Source organism: Balaenoptera musculus, chromosome 9, assembly GCF_009873245.2.
Source record: "Balaenoptera musculus isolate JJ_BM4_2016_0621 chromosome 9, mBalMus1.pri.v3, whole genome shotgun sequence".
In the NCBI taxonomy this organism is placed as follows: domain Eukaryota; kingdom Metazoa; phylum Chordata; class Mammalia; order Artiodactyla; family Balaenopteridae; genus Balaenoptera; species Balaenoptera musculus.
Window position 1 is genome coordinate 105289331 of NC_045793.1, and position 17346 is coordinate 105306676.

General features: G+C 48.2%; 1 protein-coding gene across 7 annotated transcripts in view; it reads left to right on the forward strand.

Moving 5' to 3' along the window:
• The window catches only part of GRB10 (growth factor receptor bound protein 10), a 211862-nt gene that overhangs the window by 176405 nt on the left and 18111 nt on the right, over window positions 1-17346 (forward strand). For all 7 annotated transcript variants that reach the window (XM_036863950.1, XM_036863948.1, XM_036863947.1 and 4 more), the window contains 2 exons: window positions 590-700; window positions 2401-2499. In XM_036863950.1, coding sequence (XP_036719845.1) covers window positions 590-700; window positions 2401-2499 — 210 coding nt within the window. The remainder of the gene's footprint in view (window positions 1-589; window positions 701-2400; window positions 2500-17346) is intronic.

The window sequence follows — 17346 nt, forward strand, 5'->3', positions numbered from 1 at the left end:
TGGCCGCAGGAGAGAAGGGGCGTGGCCGGCCGCCCTTCCCTCTGCAGATGGGGTCTTCATCAGATGCAGTGGGGAGGGTAACTTCCTGATTTCCCAGCTCTGCTGTGTGGCTTACGCATCATCCGCATCAATGCTGAGCCCAGGGACGTGTGTAGCCTAGAGCAGGAAACAGACGCGGGATGGGGAGTTCAGGAGGAGGACGGGACGACTGCGGACGCAGCTGGTCTCTGATCACGCAGCACAGCAAAGGTGGTGTGGGTCCTGCCTCTGAGTGTGTGCTCCTAACCTTGACCTTAGCTTCCAGATCTTATGGTTTTCACTTTATGGGGCTTTGATTTGGCAGAGCGTCAAATAACATTGTAACCGTTTTCTGTCTGAGAACTGGGAGGGTGGGTTTTTTTGGGGGGGGGCTGTGGGATGTGGTTTTAATTTAGCACTTATTCTACGTGATGAGTATAGTCTGTAGACTGTCAGAGGGGAGAGGTGTTGAGGGCACGCACAGACTGCCCTCTGTTGACGGGGGCGTGAAACGCTGGCTCTTGGCTGTGCTGAGAAGTTCTCCCCCGTGAGTCAGACCACCTCCCTGCAGGAGCCCAGACACTTGCAGCTGCTGGCCGACCTGGAGGACAGCCGCATCTTCTCCCTGATGGCCGGCAGGAAGCAGTACGGTGCCCCCACGGACTACGGCTTCTGCATAAAGGTACCCCATCCGCAGGCCTTCCGAGACGCCCAGGCAGCACCCCACTGGGCACCTGGGAATTAAACCAGGGACCTCCTTTCCTGGGCGCTGGTTTTTTTTGTTTGTTTTTAACAGAAACGTAGTTTCACACTACATTTATTCATTCATATAAAAATATTTCTTGTGTGCTTATGACGTGTCCGTCCTTGAGTAGCTCAGATGCTCAGAGAAAAGCAGAGTCCATGATGGACAATGCCCGTGGACAGGTCCCAGCCTGTCACTGGGTGGCCTCCAGGTACTGAGTGAGCCGACACCTTCTGTGTGGGCTTGTCGTCCCCAGGACATTAGACTAGGGGTGACCACAGCTCTGCCCTCTCTCTGTGCACGTGCATGAGGACACAAACTCACACATACGCTCCCATGTGCACTCGTGCTTGTGCATGTACACACCTGCACACACCTATGTGAACAAACACATGCACACATGTAGACATACGTGTGCATGCCTGTGTGCGCGTGCACACACACACACACACTTTGGGGGGGCCTGCTCCTCCCCCCTCGGCGAAGCTGTGGTGACGCTGGTCATCGCACTAGTAGATATTTACTGAATACCCGCTGTGCACGAGACCCTCTACTGAGGCTTCTACCTCCGTCGTCTTCCTGGGTCTTCCCAGGTGCTCACAGGGTGGGAACTGACCCGGCCCCATTGCCCACATCGGGCAGCCAGTGAGCAAGCCCAAGTCCCCCAGCCAGGCTACCTTCTGAGCCCGAGGAGGAGACAGGACACAAGGAGCCCATTCCATCCAAAAATGCCATCTTCTGCTTCTCTTGGTGAAGCTTCTTTGATTACAAGTAATACGAACTGACTTCAAACCAGCTAAAGGCCCAGGTGCATGGGAGGCTGGTGGGAAGTGGCCTCGGGAGGGGCTGGAGCCGTCGGGGCCCAGGCGGCCGGTGCTCCCTTCCCCCGGCCCACGTGCCCGGTATTGCGGCCTCTGCTTCGCCCGCAGCGTCAGCTGGACTCGGGCTGTCGTTCAGGGCCCCCGCTCCCTCCAGATTCCCGAGGCAGAGAGCTGGGCCAGTGTCCACCCCAGCACTGCCCCGCGGGCCTGCGGTCAGAGGGTTCCTGTGGACATCCCGCCAAGCTTATGCCTGCAGGCTTTCCCCCGGTCACAGCCCAGCCCTGCCTCTGGCTGGGACCACCTGCCTCCGCTGCTTGCCCTGCTCCGGTCCCCTGCTCTGGGGCGACATTGGTCTCACCCCCTGGGCCTTTCCACGAGTCCGTCCTTGGGGCCACTCAGATGCTCCAGAAGCCCTGAGCCCTGGGGGCTTCTCCCCACGCCGGCTCACCCAGCAGGCCCTTCCCACGGCTGCGTCCTCGGTCTTCCTGGGAGGCAAGTGAAGACGCCTCCTTCTGAGACCCCGGGGCAGGTCCCCCTCCCAGGAATCAGCATTCTCTGCACGGAGATAGATGCCCCGTCAGCCACCCCCGCCTTGCGGTTTCTTTCCTGTTTGTCTCCCCCAGGACCTCCCGTGGGAGGACGGCTGACCCCTCAGCTAAGCACTAAGTGGCCACAACCGCCCAGGGCCGGTCCGTGCCCGGCAGCGCATGAGTGGTGCTCGGCAGGTCCTGCCGTGTGCGGGCTCAGCCCTGCCTAACGGGAGGCGTGTTCCCGAGTCCCTGTGACGCTCACGGGGTCTTCCTTCGTCTCCTTTAGCCAAACAGAGTCAGGAACGAGGCCAAGGAGCTGCGGTTGCTCTGTGCCGAGGACGAGCAGAGCCGGACGTGCTGGATGACGGCCTTCAGGCTCCTCAAGGTGGGCCCCCTGCGGTCACGGTGTGTGTGTGTGTGTGTGTGTGTGTGTGTGTGTGTCAGCCACTCGTCACAGTGTGTGTGCGTCAGCCCTGCGGTCACAGCGTGCGTCAGCGCACCCCTCTCCATGGGCAGTGCCTGTCACCCTCCCACGTGCCGTCACCACCTCTAGGAATCAAGGGTTCTCACACATTTTTTCAGGGTCTCAGAAGCTCCCCACAGAGCCTTAACGTTAGAGGAACCAGAGCCAGTTCCCACCCTCGGCGCTGTTGGCATTTGGGGCCAGGCAATGGGCCGTCCTGTGCTTTGCAGGACATTTAGCAGCCCCCTGGTCTCTCCCCGAGATGCCAGTAGCACCCCAAGCAGCTGAGACAACCCCAGATGTCTCCAGATGTTACCAAGTGTACCCTGGGTGTGGGGCGGAGGTTGAGAACCAATATGAAGAAAAAGGTCAAGACCAGGGAGTCGGGTCGGGGAGGGTGCACGTAGGTCATCAGGAGGTTAACGGTTTTCCTGACGGAGCATCAGACTCTCGAATTCTCAAAAAGCCAGGGCCGTGAGGGAAACATAACGAATCATGTGGCTCACCATAGAGTCTCAAGGGAAATGGTGTCTCCTGACAATAATGCTAAAAGAAATGTCTTGCACGGACCCTCACGTGGGATCGCACCCGGCAGTGATTTCACAGATATTGCCAAGATGACTTCACACGCCCTTTAGTACAAGCTCAGTGCACAGCAGGCGCATCTCACTTGGATGTCCCACAAAATGTTCCTTTGCACATACACACACCATGTGTCTGGAATTCCTTAGGTACATAGAGTCCTCGTGAGTTACAGGTTAGTTGACAAGACGAACTTGGCCAAAGTCAAGGGGCCTGTGGGGGAAGTGTGTTTGCTCAGCTGTGGCCACCACATGCAGTGGTCTGGGTGTCTCTTTACAAAAGTCCCCAACCCTCACTGAGGGTCCAGCTGGTGCAAGATTCTCGGCAGAGTCACTTAGATCAAGAGACAGTGGGAGGCTGAGCTCGGAATACTCCTTGGAGATGCCACGGGCTCCCTGGAGAGGCAACCCGTGTTCCTCTCTCCCAGGACCTTCCTTTGTTTTTTTTATCTTGTCACTGGTAAAACAAAAAAAGGTGTACACGGGACTTTCCTGGTGGTGCAGTGGTTAAGAATCCGCCTGCCCACGTAGGGGACACGGGTTCGAGCCCTGGTCCGGGGAGATCCCACATGCCCGCGGAGCAACTAAGCCCGTGCGCCACAACTACCGAGGCTACGCTCTAGAGCCCGCGAGCCACAACTACTGAGCCCACGAGCCACAACTACTGAAGCCCGTGTGCCTAGAGCCTGTGCTCCGCAACAAGAGAAGCCACCGCAATGAGAAGCACACACACCGCAACAACACTCGCTGCAACTAGAGAAAAGCCCGCGCAAATCAACAAAGACCCAACACAGCCAAATTAATTAATTAATTACTTAATTTTTTTTAAATGGTGTACATTTAAATGTTACTGCTCTGTAGTAGAAGAAGAAATGCCCTGCTGCTGTAAGATACCGTATGTCATCGGCTGCGCCCTGACAAGCTGGTGTTAAATCCAAGTGCCCCTCAACAGGGGGCTGGTTGCCTGGCTTATGGGACGTGCGCACAGAGGAGCCCCCTGCAGCTGGAAAGGGACAGGTCCTCTCTGGGTCCCGTTGTGGGAAATTTTCCAGGATGTCTTATTAACAATTAACAAGCAAAGTGCAGAATGTTGTATAAAGAGGTCACTGCGTTGGTGGGGAGAGAACGGAAATGCGTGTTTAGATTCCCTGGCATGTATGTAAGCACGATACTGAAGGGGAGCCTGGAGGCTGCGGTGTAGATGGGGCAGACGTGGAGGGAGACATGCAAGGTTTTATGTATTTGTGTGCTTTCTTTTCGTTTTTTCCTTTGCTCTGCACAAATATTATCTATTTTGGAAAAAACAAAAAGGAGATGAAAAAGGAACTGGTACTAACGCGTCATGTTCCGTGGGTGACACGTGGCGATGTGGCAGCACCTCTGATGCCGCCTCACAAGGGCGGGGGGCGGGGGCCCCTTTGGCGCCATCGTAATGTGACTAGGTGACCGGGCGCTGGAAGCAAGCGGGCCGAGCTCACAGTGGCAGCGACGCCTGGCTATCATTAGTGCTAACGATGTGTGCCCTGTGTACGCTGACGCAACGTGATGGACGTTTTGGAGCATCCGCTGTGGGCCAGGCAGCGCCTCACATCTCTGACCTCGTTTGCTGCTCCTGGCGGCTCTGTACATACACGTACGACCGGTACAGGTGACAGTCCTGAAGCCCATGGCACTATGTTCCACGTGGCCCCTGGCGTGTGGCAGAGTCAGCCCTAGGACCCCGATGTTTTGGCCCCAGAACTCCATCGCTAACCAGCATGCTTGCTGCCCCCCCGAGAGCCTCCGGGAAGCTGAAGACCATCCAGTTCCAGCCACGGTCCCGTTGTCCCGGCCACCTTGCCCTGAGTGAGCAGCTGACCGCACGTCCCCCAGCGCCATCCTGTATGAGGGCGGGGCCTGGCTGGTCACGCCCTGGGGCCTCCTGCCTCTCCCGAGTGGCCAGCACCAGCATCTGAAACGCGGGACCCATACAAGCATCTGGGTCTCCTCCCTCCCTGCCCCCCGGCCGCCCCTGGCTCCAGTCACCTTGCTCTGGGGGAGAAGCGTACTTAGAAGACCAGCTTCTGTGTGCTGGCCCCTGCCCTGCACCCACACGTTGCCTCCAGAACGGGGTGTACTTTGCTCCGGGGACTCAACGCCCTTGAAGCAGTGGGGAACCTTCTCAAAAGCCTCCTGTTCCCCTGGCTCTGCCGCGTCACGAGCTTCTTGGGTCGTGAGCACTGGCTCAGTCCGTGGTCCGCCTCTCCTCCTCCACGGGGAGACCGGTCGGCAGGCGGCAGGGACCTGACCGGGAGAGGCTCCCCCTCTCCGCCTCCCAGCGCTCTCTCTCTACATGTTCTCGTGCCTGGGCGTCATCCTACTTGGCTCCCCCCAGATCCCCAGAGCTGGGACGGCCGAGCGCCCGGAACAGAAGAGATGCTCAGAAAATGTGAATTGAATGAAAGTGGCAACCGACCCAAACTCCCGTATCTGCGCTGGCTCCCCGCCTCTTTTGAAACCGTTTCTCCCCCTCGCCTGCCAGATGTCATGGGCAGCGCTGGAGTCAGCCCGAGACGGCGCCCCTGCCTGGTTGGCAGAGTCGGCAGAGGGGGCTTTGGACTAGGGACCTGCACCATCTCCAGAGGCCGGTTCTTGGGCCTCCGAGGGGGGTCTTGCTGCCACAGACCAAGGAAACGTTGGGTTGCCTCTTTTCGTGGTTGATGTGAAGATCTTGTCTGTAGTGAGTGATGAGAGGTCCCTCCCCCAGCTTTAACCCTCCGACACCCTTGCCCCCTAACAGTGGGTCGGATGTGCCATGTCCCCGTGTGGAGGAGGCACATCGGAGACCTGGGGGCCTGAAGCTGAAGGGTAAAGCTCTGCCCTCCCACCGTCTGCAACTCTGTCCAGGAAGCAGGTCTGTGGTGGCTGATATCGGGCAATTTGGACGGTATTGAAACCCCAGGGCTTTTTTGAGAGGAAGGACTTCTTTTGAATTAACCTAGACCTTCCTGTGCCTTTAAGTACCAACACTGGTACACTTTCTTTAAAAAAAATTATAGCTCGAGCCTCCAGAGGAGAAAACTGGCTAATACCTGCTTTTGTTCCTCTATCTGCAATTCCACTGTTTCCTAAATGATTTCATAGAGACTACAGGACAGCACAAGGAGTACGAAAACGGTGTTAGTTACCTGCCGTCTCCTTCCCACCCCCTCCACCTTCTAGATGTTTCTTAAGCTGCCCTAGAGATGCTTCCCCAAGAGCGAGGTCTTGCTTCATCAATACAGGTTTCTGTAGGGAACTCCCTGGTGGTCCAGTGGTTAGGACTCAGCGCTTTCACTGCCGGGGCCCTGGTTCAATTCCTGGTCGAGGAACTAAGATCTCTCAAGCCGCCCAAGCGCAGCCCAAAAAAATAAATAAAATTTTTAGAAAAGTCTAAGCCTCTTAAAGAGGCTTCAAATAAAACAAAAAAGCACACAGGATTCTGCAATGAATTGCTTGACATGGAGAAGACAGTTACCGTGGGTGCTGGGCACGACAGCGGCCAAGGAGCCTGAGCCCTGGCACACAGGCGTTGTGGGGTCTGGAGCCAAGAGGAGGCTTCCAGCGCCCAGAAGCAGCGCATACACAGGGAACAGTTCTCCGGGGGACGGGGCGGGGCGTGCTGACCAGGTGTACAGAGCAGAGGCAAAGCATCCCGGCTCTGGTGATAACACCGTGAAGTGTGCTGCCTGCTCGCACCTGCCAGGGGGGAGCTTCACGTCACCCCGTTTAATCGTCATGAGAACCTAGGGGAAGGCGCGGCCCTCGCAGTACAGGTGAGGAGAGAGCGCCTGGAGATGGGCCAGCTGAGACTCCATGCCCCCCCGCCCCGGGGGTGCTTCTTAGGAAGCCCAGGTAGAACTTGGGAGATGGCTCAGGTGTGTTCTGCCCTCCCGTCTGATGGTGCCACCTGCCTTCACGCTCACAGCCAAACTCATGGCCTCTCTGGATTCCAGAGTCCAGACCCGTGGTCCCTGAAAGCCGGTCCTCTGACTACTGAGAAGTTGGGGAGACATCTTCTCTAGTGCGTAGCAAAACAAAACAAATACGGAGAGTGCGGTCAGCTTCCCATGAAGCTAATTGTGCTCATGGTAACAGGTTTATTCTTTAATCTGAGACTGTGTCCTTTTTACTTAGTTAACCTTAAAATAAACTTTACCAAAGTCTGATGGTCTGATCTACCATTCTACCAACAATATTTTATAAAGTATTGTTGATTAAAAAAATTGTTGATACGGTGGTAGATCAGTGGTTAATTTTTGGTGTGTGTGTGTGCTGTCTTATTTGGCAAATTAGTTGCCAAGCCTTAAGACAGTCACAGATTTTCTTCTCCAAATTTGATTGCTTTGTGAAATCTAACAGAATGAAAGTCCCTGATATAGACCTTCCCTCTCACCCTCTTCCCTGCAAGATGATCTCTCAAGTCTAGTGGTTCCCAAATTTTATTTTTATGTAGCAGAACCCTTTCCCCCTCAGGCAAAATTTTGGATAATTCCTCAATATGTGAAATAGACAAAAAGACTGAATTACATGGCATCTCAGGTTATTGGTAAATGGCAAAAAAAAATCTAATCTCAGCGGCTCTAACAGCAAAGACGGATCCAGCTCAGACATGGCAGGTGGCGTGGCCCCGTCATGACCTCAGCCGGGGAAGGGAAGGCAGAGCCAGGGGGTCTCCCATCCACAGAAGTGACACATGTCACTCCCACTCACAGGCTCAGGTCCAGACTGCTCGCCTGTTCTGCCCCAGCCCCAGGGCCCAGGGAGAGCAAGCCCACCGCTTGACTCAAAAGCAGAGTCAGAAACTCCTGGCAGGCAGGCCACTTACTAGCACACGGGTGCAGTTTCAATGTTTGTTCAGAAACAGCAGCCGTTCTCAGCATCCCCGAAGCGCATCTCACCCTGAAGCCGTTTGGAGACCCACCTGCCCCATCCCTTTCTGTCTCCCACCCACCTGCTGTGCCGCGTGGTGTGTGAGCGACCCCCGGCCACCCTGTGTGAACTGCAAGCACAGACACCTGTCTTTTCTACACAGACAGACAGAAACAAGGGGGAATTAAAGTACGTGGAGAGTAGAAATGAAGGAAGGCATGTAAAACCCAGTCAGTTTTAAAATGGGAAAAGTGAAGATATGCTATGCATATCCACCTACTGTTGTATTTTAAATCAAGATGAAATGGACATTCTTTGCAAAAATAGAAAACCCTTAAAATTGAAAAACCCAGAAGGAGAAATTGAACTACATTTTTTAAAAAAATTAGTTTCTCTGAGCTTTGAGGAATATTCAAGCTCAGTGCTGTGCAAACTGTAACAGAACCAGGACTAACACCATATGCTGAGGTTTTGGTCACCTTCACACTTCAGGGGCTGTGCTGTCCTTTCGAATCCTGGTCGGACGTGGCATCTTAGATAGAGACTGCAATTTGTTCTTTTTTTTTTTTAACATCTTTGTTGGAGTATAATTGCTTTACAATGGTGTGTTAGTTTCTGCTGTATAACAAAGTGAATCAGCTGTACATATACATATATCCCCATATCCCCTCCCTCTTGCATCTCCCTCCCTCACACCCTCCCTATCCCACCCCTCTAGGTGGTCACAAAGCACCAAGCTGATCTCCCTGTGCTATGCGGCTACTTCCCACTAGCTATCTATGTTATATTTGGTAGTGTATATATGTCAATGCCACTCTCTCACTTCGTCCCAGCTTACCCTTCCCCCTCCCCACATCCTCAAGTCCATTCTCTACGACTGCGTCTTTATTCCGTCCTGCCCCTAGGTTCTTCATAACCATTTTATTTTTTTTTTAGATTCCATATATATGTGTTAGCATACGGTATTTGTTTTTTCTCTTTCTGACTTACTTCACTCTATATGACAGACTCTAGGTCCATCCACCTCACTACAAATAACTCAATTTTTTTTCTTTTTATGGCTGAGTAATATTCTATTGTATATATGTGCCACATCTTTATCCATTCATCTGTCGATGGACACTTAGGTTGCTTCCATGTCCTGGCTACTGTCAATAGAGCTGCAATGAACATTGTGGTACATGACTTTTTTTTTTTTAATTAATTAATTAATTTATTTATTTTTGGCTGTGTTGGGTCTTCGTTTCTATGCGAGGGCTTTCGCTAGTTGCAGCAAGCGGGGGCCACTATTCATCGCGGTGCGTGGGCCACTCAGTGTTGTGGCCTCTCTTGTTGCGGAGCACAGACTCCAGACGCGCAGGCTCAGTAGTTGTGGCTCACGGGCCTAGTTGCTCCGCAGCATGTGGGATCTTCCCAGACCAGGGCTCGAACCCGTGTCCCCTGCATTGGCAGGCAGATTCTCAACCACTGCGCCACCAGGGAAGCCCACATGACTCTTTTTGAATTATGGTTTCCTCAGAGTATATGCCCAGTAGTGGGATTGCTGGGTCGTATGGTAGTTCTGTTTTTAGTTTTATAAGGAACCTCCATACTGTTCTTCATAGTGGCTGTATCAATTTACATTCCCACCAACAGTGCAAGAGGGTTCCCTTTTCTCCACACCCTCTCCAGCCTTTATTGTTTGTACATTTTTTGATGATGGCCATTCTCACTGGTGTGAGGTGATACCTCACTGTAGTTTTGATTTGCATTTCTCTAATGATTAGTGATGTTGAACATTCTTTCATGTGTTTGCTGGCTATCTGTATATCTTCTTTGGAAAAATGTCTATTTAGGTCTTCTGCCTATTTTTGGATTGGGTTGGTTGTTTTTTTGATATTGAGCTTCATGAGCTGCTTGTAAATTTTGGAGATTAATCCTTTGTCAGTTGCTTCATTTGCAAATGTTTTCTCCCATTCTGAGGGTTGTCTTTTCGTCTTGTTTATGGTTTCCTTTGCTGTGCAAAAGCTTTTAAGTTTCATTAGGTCCCATTTGTTTATTTTCATTTTTATTGCCATTTCTCTAGGAGGTGAGTCAAAAAGGATCTTGCTGTGATTTATATCAGAGTGTTCTGCCTATGTTTTCCTCTAAGAGTTTTATAGTGTCTGGCCTTACATTTAGGTCTTTAATCCATTTTGAGTTTATTTTTGTGTATGGTGTTAGGGAGTGTTCTAATTTCATTCTTTTACATGTAGCGTCCAGTTTTCCCAACACCACTTATTGAAGAGGCTGTCTTTTCTCCATGGTATATTCTTGCCTCCTTTATCAAAAATAAGGTGACCATATGTGCGTGGGTTTATCTCTGGACTTTCTATCCTGTTCCATTGATCTATATTTCTGTTTTTGTGCCAGTACCATACTGTCTTGATTACTGTAGCTTTGTAGCATATTCTGAAGTCAGGGAGCCTGATTCCTCCAGCTCTGTTTTTCTTTCTCAATATTGCTTTGGCTCTTCGGTGTCTTTTGTGTTTCCATGCAAATTGTGAAATTTTTTGTTCTAGTTCTATGAAAAATGCCATTGGTAGTTTGATAGGGATTGCATTGAATCTGTAGATTACTTTGGGTAGTATAGGCATTTTCACAATGTTGATTCTTCCAATCCAAGACCATGGTATATCTCTCCATCTGTTTGTATCATCTTTAATTTCTTTCATCAGTGTCTTATAGTTTTCTGCCTACAGGTCTTTTGTCTCCTTAGGTAGGTTTATTCCTAGGTATTTTATTATTTTTGTTGCAATGGTAAATGGGAATGTTTCCTTAATTCCTCTTTCAGATTTTTCATCATTAGTTTATAGGAATGCCAGAGATTTCTGTGCATTAATTTTGTATCCTGCTACTTTACCAAATTCATTGATTAGCTCTAGTAGTTTTCTGGTAGCATCTTTAGGATTCTCTGTGTATAGTATCATATCATCTGCAAACAGTGACAGCTTTACTTTTTCTTTTCCGATTTGAATTCCTTTTATTTCTTTTTCTTCTCTGATGGCTGTGGCTAGGACTTCCAAAACTATGTTGAATAATAGTGGTGAGAGTGGGCAACCTTGTCTTGTTCCTGATCTTAGTGGAAATGGTTTCAGTTTTTCACCATTGAGAACGAAGTTGGCTGTGGACCTGTCATATATGGCTTTTATTATGTTGACGTAAGTTCCCTCTATGCCTACTTTCTGGAGGGTTTTTATCATAAATCGGTGTTGAATTTTGTTGAAAGCTTTTTCTGCATCTATTGAGATGATCATATGCTTTTTCTCCTTCAATTTGTTAATATGGTGTTTCACATTGATTGATTTGCATATATTGAAGAATCCTTGCATTCCTGGGATAAACCCCACTTGATCATGGTGTATGACCCTTTTAATGTGCTGTTGGGTTCTGTTTGCTAGTATTTTGTTGAGGACTTTTGTATCTATATTCATCAGTGATATTGGCCTGCAGTTTTCTTTCTTTGTGACATCTTTGTCTGGTTTTGGTCTCAGGGTCATGGTGGCCTTGTATAATGAGTTTGGGAGGGTTCCTTCTTCTGCTATGTGTTGGAAGAGTTTGAGAAGGTTAGGTGTTAACTCTTCTCTAAATGTTTGATAGAATTCGTCTGTGAAGCCATCTTGTTCTGGGCTTTTGTTTGTTGGAAGATTTTAATCACAGTCTCAATTTCAGTGCTTGTGATTAGTTTGTTTATATTTTCTATTTCTTCCTGGTTCAGCCTCAGAAGGTTGTGCTTTTCTAAGAATTTGTCCATTTCTTCCAGGTTGTCCATTTTATTGGCATATAGTTGCGTGTAGTAATCTCTCTTGATCCTTTGTATTTCTGCAGTGTCAGTTGTTCCTTCTCCTTTTTCATTTATAATTCTATTGATCTGAGTCTTCTCCCTTTTTTTCTTGATGAGTCTGGCTAATGGTTTATCAATTTTGTTTGTCTTCTCAAAGAACCAGCTTTTAGTTTTATTGATCTTTGCTATTGTTTCCTTCATCTCTTTTTCATTTATTTCTGATCTGATCTTTATGATTTCTTTCCTTCTGCTAACTTTGGGGATTTTTGGTTCTTTTTTCTCTAATTGCTTTAGGTATAAGGTTAGGTTGTTTATTTGAGATTTTTCGTGTTTCTTGAGGTAGGATTGTATTGCTATAAACTTCCCTCTTAGAACTCCTTTTACTGCATCCCATAGGTTTTGGGTCATCATGTTTTCGTTGTCATGTGTTTCTAGGTATTTTTTTTGATTTCCTCTTTGATTTCTTCAGCAATCTCTTGGTTATTAAGTAGTGTATTGTTTAGCCTCCATGTATTTGTATTTTTTACAGATTTTTTCCTGTAATTGATATCTAGTGTCACAGCATTGTGGTCAGAAAAGATAATTGATACAATTTCAATTTTCTTAAATTTACCAAAGCTTGATTTGTGACCCAAGATATGATCTCTCCTGGAGAATGTTCCATGAAGCGCTTGAGAAGAAAGTGTATTCTGCTGTTTTTGGATGGAATGTCCTATAAATATCAGTTAAGTCCATCTTGTTTAATATATCATTTAAAGCTTGTGTTTCCTTATTTATTTTCATTTTGGATCATCTGTCCATTGGTGAAAGTGGGGTGTTAAAGTCCCCTACTATGACTGTGTTACTGTCGATTTCCCCTTTTATGGCTGTTAGCATTTGCCTTATGTATTGAGGTGCTCCTATGTTTGGTGAATAAATATTTACAATTGTTATATCTTCTTCTTGGATCGGTCCCTTGATCATTATGTAGTGTCTGTCCTTCTTTGTCTCTTGTAATAGTCTTTGTTTTAAAGTCTATTTTGTCTGATATGAGAATTGCTACTCCAGCTTTCTTTTGATTTCCATTTCCATGGAATATCTTTTTCCATCCCCTCACTTTTGGTCTGTATGTGTCCCTAGGTCTGAAGTGGGTCCCTTGTAGACAGCATTATATAGGGGTCTTGTTTTTGTATCCATTCAGCCAGTCTATGTCTTTTGGTTGGAGCATTTAATCCATTTACATTTAAGGTAATTATCAATACATATGTTCCTATTACCATTTTCTTAATTGTTTTGGGTTACTTATTATATGTCTTTTCCTTCTCTTGTGTTTCCTGCCTAGAGAAGTTCCTTTAGCATTTACTGTAAAGCTGGTTTGGTGGTGCTGAATTCTCTTAGCTTTTGCTTGTCTGTAAAGGTTTTGATTTCTCCATCGAATCTGAATGAGATCCTTGCTGGATAGAGTAATCTTGGTTGTAGGTTTTTCCCTTTTATCATTTTAAATATGTTCTGCCATTCCCTTCTGGCTTGCAGAGTTTCTGCTGAAAGATCAGCTGTTAACCTTATGGGGATTCCCTTGTATGTTATTTGTTGTTTTTCCCTTGCTGCTTTTAATATTTTTTCTCTGTATTTAATTTTTGATAGTTTGATTAATATGTTTCTTGGCATGTTTCTCCTTGGATTTATCCTGTATGGGACTCTCTGCACTTCCTGGACTTGATTAACTATTTCCTTTCCCATATTAGGGAAGCTTTCAACTATAATCTCTTCAAATATTTTCTCAGTCCCCTTTTTTCTCTCTTCTACTTCTGGGACCCCTATAATTCAAATGTTGGTGCGTTTAATGTTGTCCCAGAGGTCTCTGAGACTGTCCTCAATTCTTTTCATTCTTTTCTCTTTATTCTTCTCTGCAGTAGTTATTTGCACTATTTTATCTTCCAGGTCACTTATCTGTTCTTCTGCCTCAGTTATTCTGCTATTGATTCCTTCTAGAGAATTTTTAATTTCATTTATTGTGTTGTTCATCATTGTTTGTTTGCTCTTTAGTTCTTCTAGGTGCTTGGTAAATGTTTCTTGTATTTTCTCCATTCTGTTTCCAAGATTTTGGATCATCTTTTCTATCATTACTGTGAATTCTTTTTCAGGTAGACTGCCTATTTCCTCTTCATTTGTTTGGTCTCGTGGGTTTTTACCTTGCTCCTTCATCTGCTGTGTGTTTCTCTGTCTTCTCATTTTGCTTAACTTACTGTGTTTGGGGTCTCCTTTTCACAGGCTGCAGGTTTGTAGTTCCTGTTGTTTTTGGTGTCTGCCCCCCGTGGCTAAGGTTGGTTCAGTGGGTTGTGTAGACTTCCTGGTGGAGGGTACTAGTGCCTGTGTTCTGGAGGATGAGGCTGGATCTTGTGTTTCTGGTGGGCAGAACCATGTCCGGTGGTGTGTTTTGGGGTGTCTGTGACTTTATTATGATTTTTAGGCAGCCTCTCTGCTAATGGGTGGGGTTGTGTTCCTGTCTCACTAGTTGTTTGGCATGGGGCGTCCAGCACTGTAGCTTGCTGATCATTGAGTGGATCTGGGTCTTAGCACTGAGATGGAGATCTCTGGGAGAGCTTTCACTGTTTGATATTACGTGGAGCCAGGAGGTCTCTGGTGGACCAATATCCTGAACTCAGCTCTCCCACCTCAGAGGCACAGGCCTGATACCTGGCCAGAGCACCAAGACCCTATCAGCCACACGACTCAGAAGAAAAAAATAAATAAATAAATAAAATAAAATAAAGTTATTAAAATAAAAAATAATTATTAAAAATTGGAAAGTAATTAGAAAAAGAAAGGAAGAAGAGAGCAGCCAAACCAAAAAACATATCCACCAATGATAACAAGCACTAAAAGCTATGCTAAGAAAAAAAAAAAAAAAAACAGAACCCTAGGGCAAATGGTAAAGGCAAGGCTATACAGACAAAATCACACACAGAAGCATACACATACACACTCACAAAAAGAGAAAAAGGAAAAAAATATATATATCGTTGCTCCCAAAGTCCACCACCTCAATTTTGGGATAATTCATTGTCTGTTCAGGTATTCCACAGATGCAGGGTACGTCAAGTTGATTGTGGAGATTTAATCTGCTGCTCCTGAGGCACAGCTCCCGGGGTTCAGCTTTGGATTTGGACCCGTCTCTGCGTGTAGGTCACCTGAGGGCGTCTTTTCTTCACCCAGACAGGACGGGGTTAAAGGAGCAGCTGATTAGGGGGCTCTGGCTCGCTCAGGCTGAGGTGAGGGAGGGGTACGGATGCGGGGCGAGCCTGCGGCGTCAGAGCCGTCGTGACCTTGCAGCAGCCCGAGGCGCGCTGTGCGTTCTCCCGGGGAAGTTGTCCCGGGATCACGGGACCCTGGCCGTGGCGGCTGCACAGGCTCCCGGGAGGAGAGGTGTGGAGAGTGACCTGCGCTCGCACACAGGCTTCTTGGTGGCTGAAGCAGCAGCCTTAGCGTTTCATGACCGTCTCTGTTGTCAACGCTGATAGCCGTGGCTTGCGCCCATCTTTGGAGCTCATTTAGGCGGTGCTCTGAATCCCCTCTCCTCACGCACCCTGAAAAAATGGTCTCTTGACTCTTCGGCAGTTCCAGACTTTTTCCCGGACTCCCTCCCAGCTAGCTGTGTTGCACTAGCCCCCTTCAGGCTGTGTTCATGCAGCCAACCCCAGTCCTCTCCCTGGGGTCTGACCACCAAAGCCGGAGCCTCAGCTCCCAGCCCGACCCGCCCTGGCAGGTGAGCAGACAAGCCTCTCGGGCTGGTGAGTGCTGGTCGGCACTGATCCTGTGTGCGGGAATCTCTCCGCTTTGCCCTCCGCACCCCTGTTGCTGCGCTCTCCGCACCCCTGTTGCTGCGCTCTCCTCTGTGGCTCTGCAGCTTCCTTCCCGCCATACCCCGTCTTAGCCAGTGAAGGGGCTTCCCAGTGTGTGGAAACTTTTCCTCCTTCACGGCTCCCTCCCAGAGGGGCAGGTCCCATCCCTATTCTTTTGTCTCTTTTTTTTTTTCTTTTGCCCTCTCCAGGTACGTGGGGACTTTCTTGCCTTTTGGGAAGTCTGAGGTCTTCTGCCAGGGTTCAGTAGGTGTTCTGTAGGAGTTGTTCCACATGTAGATGTATTTGTGATGTATTTCTGGGGAGGAAGGCGATCTCCACATCTCACTCTTCTGCCATCTTGATGGTCCCCCCTGCAATTTGTTGTTCCCTGAATCTACATTCTTCTTCTCTCTGGGACCAGAATTCCACTCAGCAGCTGTTTGAGTGTGGGCCTGTTAGCAACAAAAATCTCTCCATTTTTGTTTGGTATATTTTTATCTTATTTTCATTATTGAAGGAACTTTTCACTGATGGTCGAATCCTCGGTTAGAGGTTATTTTCTCCTGCATTTCACCCATCCCATTGTCTTCTAACTCCCATCATTCAGGTTAAAAAGTCAGCTGTTCCTCCTCTCATAGCTTCTGTGAAAGTAAAGTGTGTCTTCCCCTGGTTTCTTTTAACATTTTCTCTTTGTCTCTGTTTTCTATGATGTTCCTGGGTGGTTTTGTTTATTTGTTTGTTCGTTTTTGTTTTGTTTTTATCCCACTCCTAGATTCTGTAGCTTGGTGGTTTTTTTTTTTTTAGTTTTGGAAAATTCTTGGCCATTATCTCAAACATTTCTTCTAACCCATTCTCTCTCTTCCCCTCTCATGGGAGTGCAGTTGTACCTATGTTAGACCTTTTCATCGTGTTCCAAATATGTTAACTTTAGAAATGAGTACTGCAGGGCCTCAAGCTGGAAATGAGCTTACATCCATAAAGACAGTGAAGAGGAAGATGCAGCCCACTTGATACCTGAGTTTTCTCTTCCTGACCTTTTTTCTTTTCTGTGTGGTTTGAGTGGGTAATTGGCGAGCATAGGTTGGGATGTTGGGGGACTGTATGAGACTTTGCAGGACCCGTAGTGCTTATTTCCTGGGGAAATAAAGCATGAGCCGCTGAGCTGGTTAGGCAGGGAGCCTGGTGGTTAGGAAGAGCGCTTGTTTGGGAACAGGTTTGTACATTCAGATCCTGAATCCCTACTTTACCTTGACCTTGAGCAACTTGCTTCACTTCTTTGTGTTCTGTTATTTGTAAAATGGGGATAAAGTAAATATTTCGTGAAACGGAGAAGATTAAATAAAAGAGCAGCACAAAGCACTTAGAAGAGAACTTTGCCTGTAGCAACATTCAGTAAGGTTAGTTGTTGTTCTTGTCTCATCATTATTACATTGTTATTGCCCTGCTTACTTCCTGCCCACCCAGCATCCCAAGACAGTCAGCGGAAACTGTCTATGGAGTGTTGGTGGTGGCAGGCCCCAGAGACAGTGCTCTGTTGGATGTTTGTTCTTGAGTTCACCAGGCTGTTGGCAGGGATTGCTCATTGTTCTGTATGACTGTTGCCCCTCACGGCCGTGGGTTTGCCACATTTGGGGCTTTGGGGGCCCCCGAGGCCCCCGCAGTGGCTGACTCTGGC